Genomic DNA, 26,580 nt, shown 5'->3' on the forward strand with positions numbered 1-26,580 from the left:
ATAAGTCAAAGTTGATTTCGGGCTTGTATTGTTCATCAAACCGTCATTTTTTAACACATGCTCAAACTCAAGCTCGTTTAAACTTTAACTCAATTCAATTTTTTTGGTTCGAGTAGCTTATTCAAACCACTTTAAAAAATAATAATAATAATAATAATAATAATAATAATAATAATAATAATAATATGTTATTTAAATTCTTGTCTATTTGTACATGTGACCTTCATTATCAATACCATAAAATTCCCACCATCCAATTTCTAACCCTTTTACCCAGTAACCCAAAATAAAATACTACAGTAATAATAAACAAATAAACACACACCTTCTTCAACCTCCTCAGTGCATACATATATTCTTCTTCATGCATTGGGGTTTGCACATTACCAGGTTAGTAAATAATAATGTTTGTGTTTCCTCTTAACCTGCATTGATTCTCTAAATCTATACATCCCATAACCCAATTCCCCTGTTTAATTTCACCAATACCCATTAACATTTCATCCTCTAATTCCGTTAAAGATCTCATTTTTCTTCCCGGGTTCGTTCGATTTGGGTGATTTGATTCAATTTGGTATCTGGGGGTATGAGAATCTTGATTGAGATCATATTAATCTATGAGATTGAAGAGAAAGAAATGGGAATTGGGGGTTGATGTATTATTGTGCCTGCCAACTGTTTGATGTAATGTCTGAGAGAAATGGTGTGTTTTTTTAAGAGTTGACTTTTAGTATGGTCAAAGGGTATTGTGTAAGAATAATCAAGATCCATTTTGATGTTAAAAGATTTGATTTTTTTTTATTGAAAGTCAAAGGTTGATGTTGAGAGAATAGACGTTTTTGAGCTGTCGAATGGCTGCAAAGTATTTGTATTCACTGGCGGATGATAATCCGGATTTGCATAAGCAAATCGGATGTATGACCGGCGTGTTTCAGATCTTTAACCGACATCATAATATTGTTTCTAGAAGGCGCATTTCCGGCCACACTCCGAATAGGGGTGATCATGGTAATTGTTAATCTCAAAATCTTATTTATCTTCATTACGATTGATTGATTGATTGATTGGCGTGTTGTTGATATATGCAAAGAACATAGTCGTGATAGTTATTGTTTTGTTTAGACTTCTGCTCATTATCTTGATGCATCTTAGGCTAACAATTGCTTTGATACATTATTTAGTCTATGACTCGTCACACTATATGTTAGCGGTAGTTTACAACTTCCATTATTAGTAGTTTTGTATGGTTGTTCACTTGTTTGCTCTGATTCTTTTAGCTACATTTTATGTTGTATGAATTACTATACTCTATATTGTACGTGCGCGCGATGACCTTATAGCTGGTTACGTTTATTTGCTATCGTTTGGTCTATGGGCAACTGAAAGGTCACTCCTTTGTGACTTAAATGTCAAAAGTTTTGAGTCATTTAACGTTAATCAACCTAACAATTTGTGTCTATGTGTTCATGTGTTTTTCTTGAATCTCATGCAGGCGGTTCCCTTTACAACAATGGAACACCTCAAATGGAGTCAAGGGTATCAACCGAATCATCTAAGGAATCAAGTGCCTCTAGACCAATAAACCGTCAAAATCTTGACCTTCGAGATGTAGTCAAAGACTCGATGCATAGAGAAGCCCGTGGGTTATCACATAATATTGCAATGGTAAAGGAGTCAAATAGTTGGTATCATGATGAACCGAGGGAACTATCAAGATCAAAATCTTGTCGATTTACAGACCGAATACCTCGGTTTTCATATGATGGGCTGGAAACCGATTCTAAAACAACAAACCCAAAGCAGCTGAAAGAACTACCAAGGCTTTCTATAGATAGCCATTCAAGAAACATGAAAATTAATGGTGGGGTCAATGCTAACGAGGATCTGAGTCAGACACGACTACCTGGCGTAGTAGCAAAGCTGATGGGCTTGGAAACTTTTCCATTATTAAAAAAATCACCAGTGTCTCCGTGTTTGAAAAATCCCGACATGAAGCCGATATCTAGAGTTCCAATAGAACCGGCGCCATGGAAGCGTGAGTCCAATATCGTCATCATGAAGCCTAAAAAGCTTATTAAAAATGGGTTTACGAATAATAAAGCAACGGGTCAAGATCGGATTAGTGAAAGCACACGTGAAAAGAGACGATCTCGGCCATCCGTTCCTCTTAAAGATTCTAGTAAACCAAGAAAAGATTCAAACAAGCAGCAATTGGAGTCTCAGTCTCTAAATGGGAGGAAAAAGCCTTCAAATTTTAAGAAAATTGAAGATAAAAACAAAGAAACTAAAATGCTATCTAGCTCAACACCAGAAGTAAGTTCGTGTGTTTCTATATTACTTTCATTAAATTTTGACAAGAAAGATTGTTTGGGTGATTAAGATTTTGTTGCTGTTACTAGAAAACAACCTTGCTCGTGAAGACGAGTGAACCACTAACCCCAGAGCATCTGAGTCCAGTCTCAGTTCTTGATGATTCAGTCTATGTGGATAATTCCCCTTCGCCTGTGAAACGTACTCCAATTACCAAAAAAGGCAAGTTATCTTTTTTTTATGTATCAAATATAAACCAAATGAAAAAAAAAACAATCCCTTTGCAAATTTAGATGCCCCATTTGTAAATATGCAAATATCAGATGGTTTTTTTAAATAAAAAGTGTGGCTTTTGTATGGCATTATTAAATAAGAAGAAACTGTTAGGTTGTCTTCTTTTTCACCACAGAACAGTAATATAATTTTAAGGTAACAATGCTATAAGGTTGTTTTTATCAATTTGCCTTATTATTGCGAGAACCGCATACGCACTTGTACATAGTGCTGACCAGATATAGTATAAGAGAGAAAGAGAGGCGGTTATGCGGTTACATAACCACCTTATGTATCCAAGTTAAAAAAATAGGTACAAATGTTTACGCGGTTCTCATGGTTCACCTCTTATCTGTAATTTGTCAAATGTTAAGAAAATTTATGTCAAATGTGTTGAAAGTTACCCAAAGTGTCGTCACATGCTTAAATCCTCGTAAACTTCTTTGTGAAAAAAATTGATTATTATTTCAAAAATATAGTTTTTATAGTCCTACTTACTACATTAACTATTTATATAGTCCAAAAAATAATGAAAGTAAAAGAGTTGGGTATAAATTTATAAACTAACCCTAGTCTTTGATCAACAGATTCTGCTGCTAAGAAAACCGTTAAAGATCGACATGAACCAACAAATGTTGACCAAACAAGAACGACGACCCCATCGATCAAATTTCAAACTAACCGTGAAAAATTGAAGAAAGTTTCAGATTTGGTCCAAAGACTCAAGAATCTTGAACCAAATGAACCTCACACAGATTACATAGCATCTCTCTGTGAAACCACAACCCCTGACAATAAATACATCTCAGAAATCTTATTATCTTCAGGACTCCTTCTTAGAGACCTACAATCTTTTACCCTCCACCCCTCCGGTCACCCGATCAACCCCGAGTTGTTTTTCGTATTGGAGCATACCAAATATAGTAACCTGCAAAAAGATAGGTTTCACAGGAAGTTAATATTCGATGCAGTTAATGATATTCTTGTGGAGAAGTTAGGATTGGTTTCTGGGATGATGATGCAGGATTCTAGAAAGCTATTGAGGGAGTTGTGTTTGGAGGTAGAACAAGTTCAAATGTGCAAGAAAATAGACGGGTGTGGGCTCGGGGATGATGATGTGTTGAAAAAGTCGGAAACTTGGACGGGTTTTTATGGCGAAAGTTGTGATATTGCGATGGAGGTTGAAAGGTTGATCTTGTTAGATTTGGTTGATGAAGTTGTTGATGAGACAATAGATGCTGCTGGTTTTTTTGTTTTAAAAAATATTACCTGATGCTAAGAGAGTCTTTACTCTCTGGTGAGTAATTATGGTTCTAATTTGTTAGTATATATAAGAGGACTTATTATGAACATTCATTTGTTTTTATCCTAACTTAATACTTTTGCAATTTAAAGAATAAAGGATTACTCAGTTATGGCCTCATTCTTTACTTATAATCCTCAATCCTCAGTTGTTAATCTTTTGATCTCTCTTCTAATGTGACAATTGTTTAAAGAGTTAAATATCAAAAATATATTGTTTTGGAAGATTTTCAAGCAATTTCCCTAAGCATTTGGCTAAATATTAACATCTTAGAAAACATCAAAGTTTGACTATTTCTTTTTATGTAATTTCAAATATTTTGTATATGTTTTTAAAATGAAAAAATGTGTTAGGAGACTCAAAAAATATGTTATAAAATAAATTGTTTTGTTTTATAGAAGATTCTATTATGATTACGCTATTTTGATATTTATAAAACTTATTTTAGTGTTAACTTATAACTTTACATATTTTTTATTCAAAAGTCGTTTATGTTGTAATTATATCTTTTTATTGTTTTTACTTAAATATAACACATATTTATAAAAAAAACAAAAAACAAAAGAACAAACAAACTTTTATAACCCTTGGGTTATTTAAAAACTCTAAATAATTACTTTTTTTGTTGATCTATCTTTAGTACTCAAACTCTCAAAGATATGTAGGCTCATTGTTGATTTGAGGAATTGAGATTCAACTTGGTTAATATAACGAAACATGCCACAATCGATCTCATAACCATCCATTCTGTAATTTTTCAATTGGCACGGTCGATTAACAATATGGTTGCTTCTATCACTGTTTCGTTTCCTCTTTCAGCGCTCCATATTGTTTAGTTTTGATTGTCGAGAACTTCTAGTATGTTATTTCAAATTGTTATGTCACAATCGCTCTAGGTTGGTTTACATGCTTCTTGTTCCGCACTTTCTTTCCTTTTAATAAAAATACCATGAACGTGTTTGTATGGTTTAACTATGGATGTGAGAACTCGTGAAAAGTCTGTCATCTGGATAGCTAAAAATAAATATATGGCTCACAATTGAAGATGGCCCCTTAAAAGAGAAATTTAAATGTTTTTATGTAAAATAACTCATTATATCACAGGTTTCTTTATTGATGGTAGGTCATGACTAAAGCGTCAAAATTATAGGATGTTATGCAGTCAATCTCGATGGTATCTCGATTATTGCTCCTCATGTGAAATATCGGTCAAAATAATATCGACGATATTTCACCGATATCAACGTTTTAAGTCTTAATTATCAACTTTTAGTGTTTGATGTTGGTGTTTTGAGTCTTAATCAGTTCCAACATGTTACAATTAATAGTGTTTTGCAAGTTGCAAAATAATAATTTGTTAATAGTATGAGAATATATTGACTTGTTAGTGATAAAAGTGCTATATATATAAATTCTGCGTGATATTAACTGATATCCGAAAATTTGTAACATTATTAATTATTTAAGGTAGGATGTAAATTTCACGAGATTAGAATTATAAAAATTAAAAACAATAATAAATATTCTCATGTTTATTTATTTTTTCCTTTATAATAAAAAGCCCCAATTATTTATTCTTGCAAAACCCTAACTGATAACTCTCATTCACTTTGTTTCTCTCATTCGGTACTTTGTAGGGTTTAGCGATGGCCGACGCAGTGATTTCGTTGGAGAAGATTAAGGCTTTCTGGAGGTCTCAAGTTCACGATGAAGAAAACTGGGCTCTTAACGCGGTAACTAATAATAATATGAATGCATGTTTGAGATATTCATGTACGCTTTGGTTCAAATTGGGTATATGATTAGATCTGTTGCATATCTCTGTTGCGTCATTCATACTTAGGGTTTCTATTGCTACATATCTCAATTTACAACTGTCATATTCAGATTTGGCTTTAGTTTTAGTGATTAATATTTCATTTATTCTGCAATTATTATTATTATTATCTAGTCTAGATCTTCAGAGACCTCTGATTTGAGTTTTTTACTTGGTTTTGAATTGGATGTGTATCTGCATGAAAGTTGAATAAACAAAGTTCATTTTGACTGAGAGAATGAGGAGTTATCGAATTGTTTTTAAGTTTGGTTCTTGGAGGTAGCAAAACGGGCGTGTTGGGTCATGTTTGGTTTGATTTACTGAAATTCTTTTTGTTTGTTATTTTAAACTCCTACACAAATTTAATATTTTTTCAATAGAATACTTTTGTATTTTTGTAAAATTAAACTTGGGGCCGCTTTCAATATGTTTGTTCCGTCTGCTTCTAAGCTATTATTTTGATTTGAATTGATTAAGGTAAAATATACAAGTGCATGGGTTGAAATTGTGAGAGAATATCGTGGCATTGCGCTTGTTTTCTGATCTTCCAACTTGTTTTTCAGTCTCCCAATCTGTTTTTGTTCATTGCTTTATTTGTTTTGTTTAATGGTACTTATTCAAGTTCGAGTTGTTTGTCCCAGTGCATAGTTGAACCAGGGTAGGTGGTTTGATTAACTGATACATTTTTTGTTCACTGGTTTAAACACCTTTATAATTGATTATTGTTTTAAATATCAATACAATGTTACATGTTATTTCAATATAAATGTAACTTGTTTTCTGATAATGGTTTCATAGGTTTATGCACAAAAATTACACTGTGTAATCGCTTTCACTCCGTTTGAACCATTTACTTAAACCCAATAAAGATTGAACATGCAAGTAAATGGGTCAAATTTGCGAGACAATGTAATGACATTATGATTTACAAGTGATATTTGAAGTCAAAATTCTTTGTAGTCCTTGACCTTAAATCAAAAATTAAAGAAAATAGTATTGGTTCCTAGTTTATATGTAGATTATTCATATTCTTGTTTGTGCTATCCAAACTGTTGACTGATCCAACGACAATTTGATTTCCTGTTCTGTTGCAGAAACTACTTCGTGCTGTAGGGCTGTTTGCGGGTTCTATTGTTTTGATGAGGAATTTTGGTGACCTCATGGCTATATGAAGAAGATGAATTTGACTTTTGGTTTGCAGTCATGTTTCTTTTAGATAATAACTAATATGAAGATTGTCAAATTTTATGATTTTGGATATGCTTTTACTATGGATACTTTTGCAAAGATGGAATGAAACTTGATTTTGTTATGGTATTTAATCATTTATGTGGTAATTAGGGTTCTTCATCTTTTATATTTTGTTTGTCTTGCTAATTTAAGGTTGGATGTTTTTGAAAAAGATGAACTTGAACATGAAAGTAATCAGGTTTGGGTTGCATGTTTTATAAGGTCTTTATTGTTGTTTAACCTATTTATGATGTGTGGTTAAGTTATATATATACTTTGGGCATGTTTGAGATTGAGTTTGAAAATAACTAATTGACTTATTGGGTTTTTTAAAAACAATATCTTTTCAAGTTTTCGCAAGTTTATGCTAAAAAAATTCAGCAAGCTTTTCCTACTTTTCCATGTGTTTTGATGGTGAGGAGAATGATCATAAGAAAATGGCCATGGTTGTGATTTTCATTTTCTTTGTCCTTGCTATTGGTATCGCTAAGAAGAAAACCATCAACCACCACTTGATGGCTGTTGACTGGCCGTTGCCAACCACGGCATGTAAGGTCGTGGCTAAAATCGTGGTCACTATATATCATTTTCAGATTGGTAGACGTTGAGGCCACCAATCTCCGTTGTGGGTTAGGGCGAGGGATGAACAAGAAGAGAAGGTTTTTAATTTGAAAAATTACCAAAATGTACATTTAACTTGTCAAAATTGACAAAATAAACCAACTTTTTTTTCTCTTTCTTTCTTTTTTCATTTTACAGAAGTAACATTTTCGCCCCTCATGTATACACAAGGATGCATTTGTTAGTCAAATGGATAATTTGAGAACGAGACAAGTGTGTTAGCGAAATGTCACTGTTGAAAAATATGATTTTTCAAACTTGGTTCTTCAACTACTTACAGGCACAGCCTACCAGTTTCAGGCCATAAGTGAATAAACTTTAACTTGTTGTCTTAATTTTTATTTTTTAAGACCAACTAGACTCCCCAAACAATGAGGTTGATGGACAATAATATTTACATACTGCAGACCTCACGAACAGGCCAAAACCTCATTCTAGATGCACTTATTGTTTCAAAATGCAGACATGCAGTGAATAAGCTTTATGACTATGGATATTGCATTTGATTTTGTTCTTTTATGTGCCAAAAACCCTTTTGCAAAATTAGTGGATTGGGTAATCCTCCAAAAGAGTAAATTGAGCATTGAGTGACAGATGATAAAAAAATTATTTTTGTTATATAAACAAAATTTATATGATTAGATAACAATAATAAGTGTAAATAAAACTATAATACAAGCAGCTAAAAAATTTATTTTTATCACCTCTATAAATTTACTTATTTTAAATGACTATACATTTAAAACTAGACAAGCCAAACCCAAGCAAGAAAACTTATTAATAAGTATAGTCTGAGTTTTAGACATAAAGCTTGAAACAAATCAAGCTCAAACTCTTTTAGTTTAACTTATTGTCTTAATTTTTTATTTTTTAGCTCGTTAATTATTTTTCAAGCCTAGGTTAAGCTCAAATTACAGAGTAGCAAACAAAATAGTTGAATTAGAAAGTTTGGAAGACATTTTAAATAACTTGTTAATTTTGACTGTTTTCTTTAGAAAGTTTAGTTATTTAATAAATAAATGATTTTTATATTTTTAGCAGACTGACCGTCAGATTTTCATAACAAAACACTAACTATATTATATCAATATGATAACAGAAGATTAAAGAGCAGTATAAAAATTATAAGCCCAAATTATATAAATCTGCCCATTCATATACTTTCAGCAATCAGCAGTTAAACCAAATTTCATATTCAAAACTGCAAATGCATAAAAATTGACATGAAGAAACTAACTACAACCATCCCAATTCTCATAAACCAAAAGTCGTAAGTTACTTTAGATACATCTTTCAAAGAACATGACACCAACATTCCAATAACCATCATAATCTTTCAAGCTTTCATTGCAGATATCACATTCAGCAACATCTTAGATTCAGCTGCATAATCAACCGGACTCACAGCCTTCACAGTAATTCTTTGCCTTTTCTCGTTATTGTACTCCCGTGGCGCAACCATCAACCGAAAAACATGCGGGACCCACGTTGCTTTCTTAAGCAGTGTTGGAAAATCACTTGCATCAATCTATAAACATTTAAAAGATCAACGATTAATATTAGCAAAAGTTACGATTTTTAATAATATAAACTAATAAACTATGACTTTTATAATTTAATTTACCTGTGACTTCAAATTATCAAGCTCGTCAGCAGAGCACCCGATAATTTTCTCAGCATCATCGCTAAAAACAGAAAACCAAGCTTCACCGCTTGCGTCGGTAAACTTCGCAGACACAATATACCCGCAATAACAATTTAAATCAAAATATGTCATAATTGTAATCGTAATTAATAATCTTGCAAATTAATCACAGGTTAACAAACCTCAAATTACAGTCAGCTTCAGTCTTTTGGCATGCTTGACAAAAGTAACCAGAACCAAACTCTTCGGTAACTTTCTTGTTGCAAGTTTTGCATGCGCGATAATACATGGTTTGATCAGATTTAATAAAACTCATGCACGCACGTGTGGTGTAATACACAGGCTGCAAAAAATTATTATTGTTACTAAATGTTTAATGTTACTGTCTGCCATTTGTTTATCTAAAGTTAATACCTTTTCTTCACCCAAAGACAGGTTGCTGGTTATTTGGTCAAGTGTCACACGGTCAGCATACATGGATCAACCGCCACTTTTCATTAACGGGCTCAAAGTGGACCACAGACTCCATGCTTGAATCTTTACCTTCTGAACCATACCATGATTTTAGCTTTTGAGAATCAGGACTGTTGGGGTTTATTTCTATTATGCTTTTGCTCACGGTTGACAGTGATACACCTGAAGCAAATAATGAACAAGAAATGAGCAAACTGTAACTAAATTTGTTTAAAAATCAAATTTTTATGTTTACCTTGAAAATCTGATACTCTTAGTGATTTGATCGCAACAATTGGAGACTCGTTAGACATATCAAGAAGCTTTTGACCGAGATCAGTTGCATGAGAGCCCCACAAAGATACAACAGACTTCTTCCTGAAGAATACATTATTTTAGTTTAATAAATGCACAACAGTGAATATAAATGTAGCACAAAAAACAGTGGCTTTACGTGTCATCTGCAATGGTTATGTCACGCTTTGGGACCGTCTCATTATCAATTTTCCTTTTGATGTTCATTGTTGAAGAAACGTTTTGCACAACACCGATAACATCTGCAAAAAAAAGTCAAAATCAAAGTCAAACACGAGGTCAACGACATTATCAGTATGGTTAACAAAAGGTTGCATACCAATAAGTTCTTTTTGTTGGACGTACGGTCCCAGCTGATCAATGGGAACGAAGTTAAACTTGGTTTCAGAGATAAAAGCAGCTTCATTTACAGCTTCTTCCACTTGAGAACTCTCATTCAAAGTCGTCTCATAATCATTCTGCACAGTCTTGAACTGCTTGTTCGCCATTTTTAAAGATCCTTTCGATATGCAGTAAACTTTTCCCATTTCAAACACATCAAAGAACTTCTTTGCAGACTCATTAAACATGGTTGCTTGAATTTGAGTACCCTGAAAATAAGATTTGTTTTAATTAGCTAAAAATAATATTTTTTATAAAAACTAAAACAGCAAATTATTATAAAAATGTAAACTTACATCTTCATCAGTTAGTTCCACATTGAACACACACCCTTCACCCCGTGCGTTCTTGTAATGGCGCATGTTTCCTTTGGAAGTGAGCCGAACCTTAATCGTTCAGTTTCCTTGATATGGGTTCAAGGAAGCAAGCGGGTGAACCCGTCTAGTCATCGACATACGTGCAGCAGGTGCCATACTGTTATAAAAAAAAGCATGAATGAGTTAAATATAACAAAACCAAATTTGCATTTTAAAAATTAACTAAGCTATAATACCATAATCAGTATTAACATATGATTATCTAACAAAGCCTAGATATAATGATCCAACTATGATATAAATTATTCAAATTCAAATTCATTCTTCGGCCTGCTCCTGCTCCTGGTCCTGCTCCTGACCACCACCACCACCACCACCACCAGTAATACTAATAGTAATAGTAATCAGATCTGCAAATTAGGGCTTAATATTCTAAACAATAAACACAAACCATACAAAAAACACATAAATCTGTGAATTAGGGCTTAATATTATAAACAATAAACACAAAATATTTAATAAAATAGATCTGAAAATTAGGGCTTAATATTCAAACAATAAACACAACCCGTATAATAATACCGATAGATCTGTGAATTAAGGATTCGTGTGACGATACATACAGTAACAAATACAATCGATGTAAAACCCAAAAACTTACATGTATTTGTTGCCGGTAGGTTTGAGTTCGAGCACTTGAACAACGATTTCAACGGAAGAATCCGGACTAGGGTTTGACATGATGCTTGATATCGCATTTGGAGTCACTGACTTCATCATCTTCTCTAGTTAATTGTGGATTCAATCGACAATCGAACAAAACCCTAACTCGCACTCTCGTTTGCTCTCTGTATATGAGTCAAGGTAAATGGTAAATGGAAATGAAGGGGGGGAGTGGGTTTTTGTATAAGAAAATTTAGCGGCAAATTATTGAAATTTTAGTAAACTTAGATGCTGTTTTGAGTTTTTTCGCGGGGTTTTATTACCATTTTTAATATACTTTTCGCGCCATATGTTTTGAGGGTGAATCCGAGATATGGGTTTGAAATTTTTTGGGGGATTTTACATAAGTGGTCCCTAGACTTTACTGTATTCTATGAATGAGGTTAAAGTTTGATTTGGATATTTAGCGGCAAGACATGATAAATTCGTATCTATTTTGTCAACTTTGACCAGTTAAATGTTCGTTTTGGTAATTTTTCAAATTAAATACCTTCTCTTCTTGTTCATCCCTCTTTACCCTAACCCACAAAAGAGATCGGTGCACTTAACGTCTACCGATCTAAAAATGATATACTCTGACCACAATTTTAGCCACGACTCTACATGTCGTGGTTGGTAACGGCCAATCAACGGCCATTGGTTTTCTTCTTAGCGATACCAAAAGCAAGGCCAAAGAAAATGAAAATCACAACCATGGCCATTTTTTTATGATCATTCTCTTTACCATCAAAACACATGGAAAAGTAAGCATCAAAGAAAAACTTTTTGAATTTTTTTAGCATATTCCATTATATAAAATCTAACTTAAGGTTACTTTAGGATTATTATCCGACCGCACATTTGATATATAATATTTAACTTCTTACTTGACTAATTCTAATTCTAATTCTTGCTAGCGTCACAATCTAACTTAAGGTTACTTTAGGATAATTTGTGTTAAGTCCTAACAAGGCAAAACCGTAAAACTAAACATGAGCCAAACCGTTAGTAACGGTTCAATTCTCGGTTTCGTTTTAAAATTACAACGTTTCGATTTTAGTTATAAATAATACAAAACCATTATTAACGGCTTGACTCATGGTTTAACCTAAAAACAAGATCGTGAACGACCCCTAGGCTTTGCCTTAATTTAGTGGATATTAAAATCTAATTTGTAACTTTTGCACATCTCTTTTGAGATCCAAATCTCTTGTAACATCTATAAATGCATCAACGACTTTATTTAGTATGACGTGAAACGGGTTAAACTTGGTTAATAATATTAATTATGAAGTACAATTTGTCTGACACGTATTATTACGTTGTTTCATATTTTTCTTTATTTTACTCATTAAAGATACATTTAGCTTAACTCGAATCAATCGGTAACGTAAGCCGTTCGAAAAAGTAGAATGAATCATATATGTTGATTTTGGTTACATTATACGTGCTACTTTTTTCTTATTTTTGTTTCTTAATTTGCTATTTTTATAATATGCTCAAAATGTGAAGAACTTAAAATCAAAGCTCATAACCATTATTTGAGAACTAAAATAATGTAAGAAAAGGAAATTAAACGACACAAAGTGGATATTTGCATGTATTTTGTATAGTATGATATCATATATCCGTTGCTAAGAACACTAAGATAAAAATGATGACATGATATATATGTAGAGATATATTAGGTAAAGTTACATATAAAAACTATAAATGTTGTATACAAAGAATTTTTTTAGAGATTTAGAAATTTCTATATAAAACTATATTTATAAAAATGTTAAAATAAAATTAAAAAATTTCATAAGAATGATAAGAAGAACATAAAATTTAAAGTTAGAAAACTACGTGAGTTTATCTAAAAAAATAATGTGAACTACATATTTATATAAACAATTTAACACATTATTTGTGTTTATATTGTGTGGTCGTTAAATAAATTTATTTATTATAACCCTTATTGCACGCTCTTTAACATATTATTGAAACATTTAAAAATCCCATTACTTTGACAATAAACCCCGAATAGAAAATTTTCACCTGAAAAACACACGCCTTTGTATTTTCTAAGCAAAACGTCGATCTCAGTGAACTCCACCTACAACCACTCTAAAACCCTAATCCAATTAACAAACAAACACACACTTTCATGGCGGTTACCGGCAGCAGCAGCAGCAGTTCAACTTCCGGCGGAGTTGAAGCAACACTCGTCTCAACTAACAATCAATTCTTCGGTAACTTTAATACGCGTCCTCTGTTCATTTTCAATTAGCGCATTTGCGTAAACTGATCGTGTATCGTATAGTTATCTATCGGAAATGCTGGACGTGTAATGTTTCGTTTCGTTTTAGTAGTTTTATGTTTTGATTTAGAGATTACTGTGTCTGTCTGCTGGTTGATGATCGTGTTAGGTTTTCGATTCGATATAATAATAAATTACAACTATGTGAGATGTGAAGATACTGTAAGGTTATTAGTTATTTTAGGTTAGGTTTATGAAGGCATTGGTGCTATTTGTGGATTGAGTAGTTGTAATTACATTTTGGAGCTCGATACTGAACCGTGATTCTATGAAGAAATTAAATATTAACTTATAGTTGTGCTGATTAAGTTTATGAATAGCTATATGGATTGTTATTATTTGAAGTGAAAATGCAATGCTCTTGACCGTGAAATTAGGGCACTTATTATGAAATAAAGTTATTCCAGCATACAAGTTTATGATTATTTGAAATGCGTTGTTTTAAAGTGTTTTTGAGATTATTATAGAAAAGCAGAGTTTTCATGTGTGTATGTATTGTGTGTCGTTTTAGTAGTTTGATGATCTGATTAGATGTTACAGTGTTTGTTGTTTGATGATCGTGTTAGGTTTTCGATCTGATATGATAATAATCAGAACTATGAGAGCTGTGAAGACAGTCTATGGTTATTTTGGGTTAGGTTTATGAAGGCATTGGTACAATTTTGGAATGATCAGTGGAAATTAGTTTTTGAAGCTGGATAATGAACTATGATTCAATGAAGAAATTAGATATTAACTTTTAGTTATGCTGATCTATGAATAGTTATATGAATCCTTATCAGTTATCATTTGAAGTAAAATGCAGTCCACTTGACCTTGTATTAGGACACTTAGTAACTTACTATCAAACAAAGTTTTTCCAGCTTACAAGTTTATGAGTCTATGAATGTTAGAAATGCATTGCATTAAAGTGTTTATGATTGTAGAAAAGCAAAGTTCTCATGTGTGGTGCTCATTTTCAGTTTGGAGAGAGTTCTTATGGGGAGCCATTGCTGGTGGTTTTGGGGAAGGGATGATGCACCCGATTGATACTGTGAAAACTCGAATCCAGAGTCAAGCTATTATGACACACACTCAGGTCTGTTATGGTTTGCTTACAATCACATTCAAAGTTCAAACACTGCAGAATTAGAAAATATTTGTTTGTGACTTCATTGCTTATACTTTATACTCATGCTAGTGCATTTCTTTCCTGTGATCAGAAGCAAAAGAGTATAGCACAGATGGTCAAAGCTGTATGGGGTGCTGATGGTTTGAGAGGTGGTTTTTTAACTGCTAAATTGTCATTTATGTTATTATGTAAATGTTAAACATACGCATTGATCTGACTCAAATGGTGGGTTATAATAACACAATGTGATGTTTGAAGTATATCTATTACCTCACTGTTAGGTTTCTATAGAGGGGTTGTACCTGGAGTCACTGGATCTCTTGCAACGGGTGCAACATACTTTGGTGTCATAGAATCAACCAAAAATTGGATTGAAGAAAAACATCCAAATCTCAGAGGTCACTGGGCCCACTTCATTGCTGGTGCTCTAGGCAAGTTACTATATTGATTCTTGTCCTACTTGCATATGCTAATTATGATCATAGTTCTTTCCTTTAGGCTTGTAAGTTGTAATTGAATCTAACATTTAATGAACCGTCCGATGGGAATTCATTTGTGTTCAACGAACGAATATGAACGCATATATTGTTTGTGAACCTAATCTCTTACGTTTGTTTGCTTACGTTCATTTATGTTCATTTGTTTAAGTTTGGTAATTTATATTCCTCTATACATTTATTTAAATTAGGCACATTACAATGTAGTCTAATCTTGATAACTTTTTAAGCCTAATACATTGTTGTTCACATTTACTTTTAACTGGTTTTAGCTCAATAATGTTGGTTAATCTATGTTCAGTTATGAACCGTTTGTTTATATTGTTAACAAACAAACATATACGAACACGAACAACAAAACCCTGTTTGCTTCATTGTTCATGTTTGATTGTTTGTTCAATTTAAGTTAAACAAATGAACATGCTGTGATCGTGTGTAATATGTTGATTAACTGTCTATTAACTTTAACTTTCAATGGATTGTTTGTTGACAAATTAAACAATTATTTGAACAGTTTGTTTATGTTGTTAACAAACATATACGAACATGTTCATTTTCTTAATGAACGAACACGAACAACAAAACACTGTTCACTTAATCGTTCATGTTCAATCATTTGTTCGATTTAAGTTAAACACATGAACTTGCTGCGATCTTTTGCAATATGCTGATAACTTACTATGAACTTTCACTCTCAGTGTCTTGTTGACAAATTAAACAATTATTTGTTTTTTCATCTCCATAACAGGAGATACACTTGGCTCGTTTATATATGTCCCATGCGAGGTGATTAAGCAACGTATGCAGGTTCAAGGAACAAAGAAATACTGGAGTTCTGTTATCATGAAAGACGCTGCACATTTAAAGCCTGATGCTACTATGTATGGTTATTATTCTGGAATGATCCAAGCAGGCTGTTCAATATGGAAAGATCAAGGGCCAAAGGGATTATATGCAGGGTTTGCTTTTATAACCTGCCCTCAATGTTAACTTAATTCACAGTTTTGTTATTGTCTGTGCTAATGTTAAAGGACAGACTTCTTTTCTTTTAGCTCAATTTATCATAGTGTAGTACTATGAGTAGAGGTGGCAAATTTGTCTCTAACTGGTCAAATGGGGTTAAGATAAAATGATAAATGATGCATTTGAAAAGAAAACGGGTCAAATGGTTCAAACAAGTCAAAAGTCAAATCTTAAGTGTATTTCATAAGGCCTCGCTAATCACTTTCTTATATAAAGGTTAGTGCTTATCATGGTAATACTGTAGTTGTTATCATATTTAACCATTCTTAAAATGCATAAATTTGATTCAAAAGTGTGCGATCCAACTCGCCCTGTTGAGACACCACATTCTTCTCCATTAGCCAACTCACCCTTTTTGCCACCTCTAGAAATGAGGGTACTATAATCATTTTGTAATTATTAGGGTTTGTTAGTTTTCTAGCCTCTATACGCACATACACAAGTTTTGTATTGTTTTGTGTTTACCATATAAAATATATTTGTGGTAAATACAAAATTATATTAATTAGCTCAAAATTGGAAACGTTACAAGCCTCATAATATAGGCTAGAAAACTAACAAACCCTAATAACAAAATGACTATACTACCTTTAACTAGTATTATAACATTTATCCTTGCAGTTATTAAATTGTATTATTACTTTAATTGATTTGTATTATTAATTTCTTCGTATTTTTTTAATTATTTTATTGGCAGTTATTGGTCTACACTTGCAAGGGATGTTCCATTTGCTGGTTTAATGGTAATTAAACTAAAAGCTTCAGTCAAATACAGCTCGATAAGTCGATATATTGTTCACTTATTTGGTCATGCTCTGGTTCTGATTTCTAAACTAGTATTTATTTATATTTACAGGTTACGTGTTATGAGGCATTAAAAGATATCACAGAATATGGGAAGCAAAAGTGGTTCCCTAATTCAAGTTTTCATGTCAACAGTTCTTTTGAGGGGCTTGTATTGGGGGGAATAGCTGGAGGTATGTTGATCGATTTATTCTTATTAACGTTATCGAGTCTGTTATATGGTTTTTTAAGGATTGATTGACGTGATATGTTAAACTTGCAGGTGTTAGTGCATATCTTACTACTCCTTTGGATGTAATCAAGACAAGATTGCAAGTACAAGGCACAATCGTAAGGTACAATCTTAACTTAAAAAGCGTGCCACTGTTTTTAATTACAGCTGGCATTTTCGACCCGTTCTTTTGAACGAATCGTCACTCATATGGGTTTTTTATTTATATTTCGAACGAGGCATAGAATAAAAGATAGCTAAAAGAAGAACGGGTCATGCGAGCTGAAAGTTATTGGTTTTCTAATGCATCCATTGTTCAATAAAAAAAGTAATAAATAATAAACGAGTTGAGTCTAATAATCCGGGCTCGTTTTTGTTTGTTTGCACCCCTAGTTAGCACAACACTCATTATTTATAAGCAGTTTCTGAAAAATGGATATAAAGGTGGTCAATCCAAACCCGACCTCACTTGTTTTTGATACGAATGGGCCAGCTGTAATCTCAAATGAGGGACCACCACCAATATTACAGGTGTATTCTAGAAAGGGTAAAATGGGTATTTCTAAAAGTGGCTAAAGAAGTTGTTAGAAAAGAGGTTATAAATAGGAATAAATGATGTCAGGAGAGGTAGGCAAAAGTTTGTTAGATTTGTGGGGCTCATGCATGTGCATTGAGAGAGGGCACAGCCCTGGTTATTTTGTACTCTGTATTTTTCATTTTTCCAGTAATATCACTCTATCTTCCTGCTTCCTTAATTTTCTTCACTGTTCCATTAATTCATCACTCAATTAACCATCAGATCTCATCAGTTTTGCTGTTTGACCGGTTAAAAAAACTGCCCCGTTACTCAAACCGTTCATCTTGCCACTTCTAAATTTTTAATCGTAACCAACATTCTCTTAACAAAACAAAAACACGTTTTAAGACGATTGATCCGGATTGCAGGTACAACGGTTGGATGGACGCGTTTCGCAGAATATGGCTGATTGAAGGTCCAAAGGGGTTGTTTAGAGGAAGCATACCAAGAGTGATCTGGTATGTTCCGGCTTCTGCTCTTACTTTCATGGCTGTTGAGTTTCTCAGAGATCATTTCAAAGAAGATGATAAGCACACCACCTTATCAATCGACAAAACTAAGTCTCCATTGCAACAACAGAGCTAGATATCTGGATTTATAAAGCTGTTTTAATTGATCATGAAACAAATTAGAAAAAAAGAAAACAGATTACTATAGTGATTAGAACTGTTCAAAACACTGATGACTCGGAACTGATCCAAATTAGAAAAGTGGTTTAACGGGCTTATGTGGAGCCGCGTTGGTTTGAAAGTTTTGTTATATTGGTTGATTTAGTTTAGACAATTACAGTAACGGTTTAGTATGATGATAGAACAAGCTTTAAGGGGTAGAAAGTTTTTTGTTTTCATATTATTGTTTAAGAGGTGATGTACCGTTTCGTCATATCGGGACGTCAGGTTTTTATGTAGTGTCATATTACATACGTTTATTTTTGCAGCAATAACTAAAATGAAAAGTGACATCAGCTTGTGGCCAATGAACCATATCAAAGTAAGTGAACTGCTTAATGATTAATGATAACTGGTATTTACCACAAGACACGATGATATATTGATATGAATTTGTCCAACAAACAAACAATGAAGATATATTGTAAGATTTGTAGCATAGATTGGAGTACACTACATAGGGTTAATGACTATGAATCAAATGCTTGTTAGTGCATCCGTTGGGAGTCTTCACCCCTGAATATTTTATGCCTAAAACATCCCAACCAGTACGTGTGGAGCGTTTTTTTTTTTTTTTTGCTCTATACGTTTTTTGGAAGACTGTTTGGGAAATAAAAAAATGGTCATTGGAGGGACCGTTGGGCTTAAGAAAAATATTGTTTTTGTTATGATATTAGCCCTAATTGTAACAAGATTATTGAAATAATATTTGAACTTGAATATAACAAAGAAGCAAGAGAATAAAGAAAATGTGAGAATGTAAATTTTACTGGATGTAAATTACTCGTTACAGTACATGGTATTTATAATACCAAATCAACTATTTAGAAGCATTATTGAGGGGGACAAACTTATATAATTGGTTTGACAAATGGTGTCATACAAAAATCGTCAGTGATTCCTAACAGTTTTGAAATTTACAAGCATTATGCTCAATTTTCTACCAAACAATATTGTCCCTACACTCTTATTCCATATGTCGTAATCTTTTTGCTATTTCTATTTTGTTTTCATGGATCCTAACAACCCGTTATTTAACCAATTAACAACCCAAACTATCAAACAACCAAAGCAACCTATTTCATCCAAACTTTATAGGGTAAGATGGAACTTGAGGAATAGAAAAAAGAAAATACTCAAAACAAATACAACAAAAAAATAGTTTTATTAATTTATTTTGTATTTACTTATGTTTTGTCTTTTTTTATTTTTCTTCATAGTTCCCATTATATTTTAAGAATGCAAATTAATTGGTATTTTTATTAATTAAATAATTATATACAATAATTAGGATGATGTTTAAAATTAATAATTAAGTATTGATTACAAGGGCTTGGAATTACGGTAAAAAAAACATAGAAAACTCCGTTACCTAGAGTGATGTGGCAACGGAAAAATGAACATTTTGAATCCTACTACAAACGCCCTTATGGTGTGATGTCTTTGAGAATAATATCTTCCGATACTCCATCATCAGACTTGTTCTCGTTTTCACTTTTTCGTATGACATATAAAAGATTTATAGGACTTGAAACTATTATATTTACCCAATGTGACACATGAAAAATATTATTACGTGAAATAAGTAACCCAAAACAATTTATTAAAAGATCAAACTGTGAATTTCAGACTAACACCCAGGTATACTAGCATTTAATCTCCATTATCGATTAATTCTAGATTCTATAAACAACAACTATACCTTGAATATCAAATTGTATTAGTATTCTAAAAAGCAGTCTTCATTATATAATTAATTATTTTTCAAGTTGAAATTGCAGTTATACCTCCCGGTTAAACCGGTGTACCATTTTTTAATCTAATCCGATACAAGTTAAAAACTTATTTTTACAATATTGGTAAAACTTAGTAATTCATGAAATGTTGGTAATAATAACAAGAAATAGGGTTAAAACAAACAAACAAACAACCAGAGGCCCAGGAGGATCAAGCCGCCAGAAAATGCCACAACATCACCACTGATGTTTCAATTCTTATTAGTGGGTTTTGCAGAATCTTCTTTTCTTGATTCAATTTCAATTTGGTACTTTACCCTTTCCTTTCTTTTTAAACTATGCAAATTTATCGTCATAAAAATTCAATCTTTAACCTAATTATTATTATTATTATTATTATTATTATTATTATCCCAGCTGTATGAATAAAGATTTGTGAAATTAGATGAATAACCCATGCCAAGTAACATAATCGCTGCAGCAGAGGTCTTTCAACATACAAGTTTCGGATCTTAAAGTTTAATAATTGATGCATCCAAGAATTCTTGAAAGAAAGATAACATCAGTATGATCATTTCTTACATTTACTTTATTTATTTATTTTTTTTTATTTTTTTTTAGTTTTTGTATCTGTTGAGTTTTTCTAATTATGCATATGGAATTTATATGGGGATTGAAAAATTTATGAAATTGGGGAAAGCCAATGCTTGTTGTTAACTCACACACTTGGTACACCGTATGGCGTTTTTCGCCCAAACGTACAAGCTTTATGATGTCACACGACCCGTATGATAAAGCGAATACGGATCATACGGCCTGTATGGCTTTGTCAGAAGTCACATTAGGCAATTCTTTCAGTCAACAAGTTCAACAAATCGCACAAGCTGTATGATTTGGCTCTCATGATCCGTATGACCCTTTTTCGTCTTGTCATACAGCCAATATGACTCTGAAAATGACTCGTATGACCAGTTTTTGCTCTAGTTTGCGGCCTCATACGATCCATATGGCCTTTTTTTCGCTCTTTCAAAACAGCCCGTATGACCTTATTGTGCCCTATCAAAACAGCCCCTATGAATATCTAAACAACCCCGTGTGATCACTTTTTGCTCTGCCCTTATGGTTAAGCGGGCCGTATAACACACCACTGGTGATTGTATAGTGACAACCATGAAGTGTATGTCATTAATAACAATAATTATTCTTCAAATTTGTATGTGAGTGAATATAGTGTAATTTCTTTTCTTTTTTTTTTTTGCGCCTTTTTTTTTGGCATTTTGTGTAAGAACATCTATCTGTATGTTAAAAGCATTTACTGATTCTGTTTAATGTTAACCAGCAATAACTGAATAAGTAATGACTCAACCGTCTGTTATTCTAGCTACGGCTAGTTATGATCACACCATTAGGTTCTGGGAGGCCAAAAGCGGGCGGTGCTATCGAACCATTCAGTACCCAGAATCTGTAAGACTCCAAAACCATATTTTTATCATCTTTACATGTTCATTCTCGATAAAGGCGACTACTTTACAATATTCTCTTTGTTTTGATTCTTGTTTGCAAAGAGTCTGTTTGTTTGTTTGTAAAATATGCCCCCTTTAAAATAGACATGTAGAATATAAAGATAGTGTAAATGAATCTTCTTGATTTTAATTGATACCATCTGTTTACTTGGGCTCTAGAAATTTGGTTTTTGGGTTTTTATAAATCGTTCGGTTTAGTTTTTTTCGGCTTTCACAATGGGTTCTGTTTTGTTTTACCATTTGCCATTTGGGCTTGAAATTGTGGGCTGAACAAAATGGTTCAAAGCGATGAATTTGGGTCTTAAACTTTAGAACTAAATTTTATGGGCGACACTATTTTGATTTGGTTCAGTTTTTGAAAAAAGAAGAATCTTTTTGGAGAAAGGAAGTATTTTTTTGTCATCTGATGTTTGTGTTAATCTTGTTTTTGTACAGCAAGTTAATCGGCTTGAAATAACTCCAGATAAGAGGTTCTTGGCTGCTGCAGGGAACCCGCACATTCGACTTTTTGACGTTAATTCGACCAGCCCTCAGCCTGTACTCTCTCTCTTTATACACACACACAGAGAGCATAATACACATACTGACAGACATACATAAATGATATGGATACTTGGTTACAATGACAGGTTATGAGCTATGATTCACACACAAACAACGTTATGGCCGTAGGCTTCCAATGTGATGGAAAATGGATGTATTCCGGTTCAGAAGATGGAACCGTAAAGATTTGGGACTTGAGGTCAGTTAATTTTTTTTTTTATTAGGATCATGAAGATTTCGATATTTAAGAATGGATCAATTTGTTACCTTTTTATCTCTAATGGATTAAATACTTTCTTTTCCTAAAATGGGAATCGGTCAAATAGGCGAGAAGTCGCAAAATTTTTTGCGCATACAACTATCCATATCATAATATTATTAACATTGTGACTGTTAATGGACAAATAAAGTGGTTTTCTGATTTTTAGTAAATGAAATTGAAAAATGCAGAATACAAAGACTCGATTAAATATATTATTTATCCTTCCTTGCGATCTCTAAGAAATAGGATCGGTATCAATTAACAATTTGATGCGAACTCATCTTGATCTCCAATCTCCAATCTTGATATTTTCTAATGTGAAATGACATTAGGGCCCCTGGGTGCCAGCGAGAGTATGAAAGTCGTGCTGCTGTTAACACTGTTGTATTGCATCCTAATCAGGTGTCTAATCCTTCTTGAAACTACGTTACTTTCAGTTCGATTAAGTTTTGTTTTTATTATTTCTTTCTAACTTTGGTTCTGTAATGTATTGTTGTGGCTCTGAAGACTGAATTAATATCTGGTGACCAAAATGGCAATATTCGCGTATGGGACTTGACTGCCAATTCGTGCAGCTGTGAGCTGGTAACTGATGATTTTCTGTCATTCATTATCTTCTTGTTAACATTTTCTGTCAAACCCACCAAAACATGTTTAGTTAAATGGGCGGGTCCGTGTCACACTGACTGGTTTGCGGTTAGGCTGTTTGTGTTTTTATATTTTAAAAAGTGTGTTTTATGTCACAACTTGAGTTGGTTGTGTCAAAATCTATAAGTTCAAAGAGAAACAAGCATCAAGTTTTATAGTTTAAACGTAATTGTTCTGTATACATGTGTATTTTTGGCTGTTAATTGTAATTTAAAGTATTAGTATGCAAAACAAAGTGAATTATATTTTTTGGGCATCTGTTAAGGTTTACTCTATGTACATTGCATGTATCAACAGCTGCTTGACTATGACTCAGGTACCAGAAGTTGATACAGCGGTGAGGTCTTTGACGGTTATGTGGGATGGAAGCTTGGTGGTTGCTGCAAACAACAAAGGAACATGTTACGTGTGGAGGTTATTGCGTGGAACACAGGTATCGTATAGTCATGTGGCTTCATTTTGGTTACAGTGAAACTGGTTGAGCGGGTTATTATTAAATGAGCTCGAGCCTATAAATAAGCTCGTTAAATAAACGAGCCTGATTCCGAGCTTTACTTTTCGAGCTCAAACTGTCTCGCGAGCTTATATGAGCATATTTATTATAAACTTTTTATTTGTTAAATTAAATTTTGTATTTATATTTTAATTAGTATTAACTTTCGGATAAAAATAACTAAATTATATAATATGCTATATGCATATGTATATACGAAATTATAAATTATGAATGAGCCTAGCCCGAGCCTTACTTATCAAGCTCGAGCTGGCTTACGAGCTTAAACGAGTATATTAGTTATATAAGTTTTATTCAACAAATTAACTATACATTTATATAATGATAATTATCATATATAAATTTAGGGTAAAAATAACTTAATAATATAGTATGTTACATTTAAAATAAGTATTTATAATATATATATATATATAAACTAATCAATAAATAAAAAATGAGCCGCGCTTGAGCTCATGTAAGAACGAGTCGAGCTTGAGCTTGAAAAACCACTCAGGAGCCGAGCTTGAGCTCTAGAAGTGGAACTCAAAATCAGCTCTTTTGCACTCTTCAGGGTCAATCCAACTCGGTCAACATTTTGCCACCTGTAGTCAACTCTCTGAGCAATTAATGTTTTATTACAGACCATGACCAACTTTGAGCCACTTCACAAGCTACAGGCTCATGACGGTTATATCCTTAAATGTCTCCTCTCACCTGAGTTTTGTGAACCTCAACGGTTAGATTTATTCCATTCCTTTATCGGTGGTGGTTCGGTTTCATTTTGGACTGATTTTATTTTATATATTTGGGGAATGAATTTTAAAAACAGGTATCTAGCAACTGCATCTTCCGACAGTACAGTTAAGATATGGAATGTTGACGGGTTCACCTTGGAGAAAACACTCGTTGGTACGTTAAGTTTATTATTATGTGTGAGAAACCGGTTTTTTATGTTGCATAGATTTGTTTTGGTTAAGGTTATAGTTTTGAATGTTTCAGGACATCAACGCTGGGTGTGGGATTGCGTGTTCTCTGTAGACGGTGCTTATCTCATTACAGGTATTTATCATTTTTTCAACAATTTTATGTACACGTGACGATATGATAAAATTGTGTCGAGAGACGTTTTTGTGAAAAATAAGAAAGGTTTTTATTAATGTAATAATAATAATGTAGTTTCACGCTTTCTATGTTTCAGCATCTTCGGATACTACAGCGAGGTTATGGTCAATGTCTACTGGTGAAGATATTAGGGTTTATCAGGGACATCATAAAGCCACCGTGTGTTGTGCTCTTCACGATGGTGCAGAAACTACTGCCGGCTGATGCTGGTGGCATAATTGGATGTGATGTTGGGCTGCGTGTGCGGGTCAGCCGCCATGTTCGACTGCAGGTCGCTAGATGGTTATTTGTTGGATCATAGTCTGTTTAAAGTGTGTGTTTGTTTGTTTGAAGAATGTACATTGTGTTGCCTTGATGTAGAACCTCATTTGTTTATCTAGTAAACTCTTTTTGTTTCTTTTTTAGTAAATCACAAACATGTAGACTACTTTAATTTAATGTTGGTTCATCAACAAAAGACGACTTTTTAATTAACTAAGTTTTAAAGCATCTTAAACCACAACCATTCAAATTTAAGGCGACCCAAAAGCTTTTAATATATCTGGGGTCCAATCTTGGTTTTGTACTCCACAAATCATAATAATATTAATGAGCCTACTTAAATGGGTTGGTTTACAAGTTACACGAATCGAGTTCATGTCATATATTAACTCTAACACGACGCTTTTATTCACAAGTTGATACGTACACATCATGTTTAGGGCCACATGTTTTGAAATTAAAAGAATAAACCGGTAACCCTACATGCTAACTTAAACACGACCTGAAATTCACATAAAACTGAAACTGCTTAGATAAAACTTATTAATGAATCTCGTGTAAGACTTTAGTGTTGTATTTTGTGACGTGTCAACTCCTTAATGATTAATGACAGCTCCTTAAACCTTAATTATGCAGTCTTAACCCGATTTGATTAGGTGATGAACACGTTTAAAGAGCCTCTTGGATGAGTGTTACTTTCAAATCAAGTTCTCTTTAATCATGAGCCTTTTTTTCTTATAAGAAATGATTTCTTGAATCTTACTCAAATCTCACCAGCCCCTTATTGTTAATATTTTTTTCATCATCATTCATGTTTTCTTTTTCTTGCTCCTCAAGCTTCCTTTTCACATTCTTTGAACCAACTTTCTACCGAAATAACATGATCTTGGTGTAATATTTTCACGTTAAAACACACATAAATATTATATATATAGTTGCACTTTTTTATGCCTTTTGAACATTGTTATTCAATAGTCGTTTTTCAAGAATGAATTGATAAAACTCACCGACATGAATTTGAATTGAATAACTCTCGATCTTATAACCAGAAAAATTAACTACAACTCATTTCATTTATCACTCATTGATTTAACTAATTGACCTAATTCCGTAACTTGAAACCAGACCAACCTGAACCGCCCAATTACTTGAGATCGGCCCACCTCATTAATCGAGGACATTAAACTTGAAATTAAGTCCAACAGTCTTCACGAAGGCGTTTTTGAAAATTAAACTATCTACATACTTAAACACTATGAATTTTTTTGTTAAGAATTTACATTATCCTTAGTAGCAAAAATGCTAATACCGAATTTATGGGAAAGATGGATACCGAATATCGTATCGTGCTTATCGACACGGTACCGGTATTTATTACCAAATACTCATATGTTATCTCTATATGGTATTGGTTCCGTACCAATATTTAT

General features: G+C 33.0%; 4 protein-coding genes and 1 pseudogene across 5 annotated transcripts in view; 4 read left to right on the forward strand and 1 right to left on the reverse strand.

Annotated features, from left to right (window-relative positions):
- The first annotated feature begins 309 nt into the window (after positions 1-309).
- LOC143554225 (uncharacterized) lies at positions 310-4,009 on the forward strand. The gene is made up of 4 exons (XM_077044040.1): positions 310-1,008; positions 1,493-2,313; positions 2,400-2,532; positions 3,171-4,009. Exons 1-4 carry the CDS (start codon positions 852-854, stop codon positions 3,854-3,856), a joined length of 1,797 nt encoding a protein of 598 aa, XP_076900155.1. The 5' UTR covers positions 310-851; the 3' UTR covers positions 3,857-4,009.
- Positions 4,010-5,457: 1,448 nt separating this feature from the next.
- LOC143552896 (mitochondrial import receptor subunit TOM5 homolog) overlaps positions 5,458-26,580 on the forward strand; it is a 54,056-nt gene continuing 32,933 nt past the window's right edge. The window contains exons 1-2 of the mRNA XM_077043010.1: positions 5,458-5,619; positions 6,797-6,877. Of these exons, the coding sequence (XP_076899125.1) occupies positions 5,533-5,619; positions 6,797-6,874 (165 nt within the window). The 5' untranslated portion in view covers positions 5,458-5,532 and the 3' untranslated portion in view covers positions 6,875-6,877. The remainder of the gene's footprint in view (positions 5,620-6,796; positions 6,878-26,580) is intronic.
- Positions 8,706-11,472, reverse strand: LOC143555884 (replication protein A 70 kDa DNA-binding subunit B-like; annotated as a pseudogene). The gene is made up of 9 exons (XR_013139276.1): positions 11,326-11,472; positions 10,644-10,821; positions 10,286-10,556; positions 10,106-10,208; positions 9,908-10,029; positions 9,613-9,834; positions 9,382-9,541; positions 9,178-9,299; positions 8,706-9,081 (listed from the first exon to the last, which is right to left on the reverse strand). The product of XR_013139276.1 is annotated as a replication protein A 70 kDa DNA-binding subunit B-like (transcript).
- LOC143552855 (uncharacterized) lies at positions 13,549-18,795 on the forward strand. The gene is made up of 9 exons (XM_077042974.1): positions 13,549-13,600; positions 14,631-14,746; positions 14,871-14,928; positions 15,061-15,210; positions 16,025-16,235; positions 16,997-17,042; positions 17,156-17,276; positions 17,366-17,438; positions 18,260-18,795. The coding sequence occupies exons 2-9, from the start codon at positions 14,681-14,683 to the stop codon at positions 18,474-18,476; spliced, it is 942 nt and encodes a 313-aa protein (XP_076899089.1). The 5' UTR covers positions 13,549-13,600; positions 14,631-14,680; the 3' UTR covers positions 18,477-18,795.
- Positions 20,776-25,282, forward strand: LOC143552867 (target of rapamycin complex subunit LST8). Its single transcript, XM_077042984.1, has 11 exons — positions 20,776-20,860; positions 21,635-21,759; positions 22,254-22,355; positions 22,448-22,560; positions 22,956-23,025; positions 23,131-23,208; positions 23,588-23,704; positions 24,409-24,503; positions 24,597-24,676; positions 24,767-24,826; positions 24,966-25,282. Exons 2-11 carry the CDS (start codon positions 21,652-21,654, stop codon positions 25,091-25,093), a joined length of 951 nt encoding a protein of 316 aa, XP_076899099.1. The 5' UTR covers positions 20,776-20,860; positions 21,635-21,651; the 3' UTR covers positions 25,094-25,282.

This window comes from Bidens hawaiensis, unplaced genomic scaffold, assembly GCF_021521415.1.
Source record: "Bidens hawaiensis isolate Kalapana, Puna unplaced genomic scaffold, B.hawaiensis_p1.1 tig00001032_1, whole genome shotgun sequence".
Classification (NCBI taxonomy): domain Eukaryota; kingdom Viridiplantae; phylum Streptophyta; class Magnoliopsida; order Asterales; family Asteraceae; genus Bidens; species Bidens hawaiensis.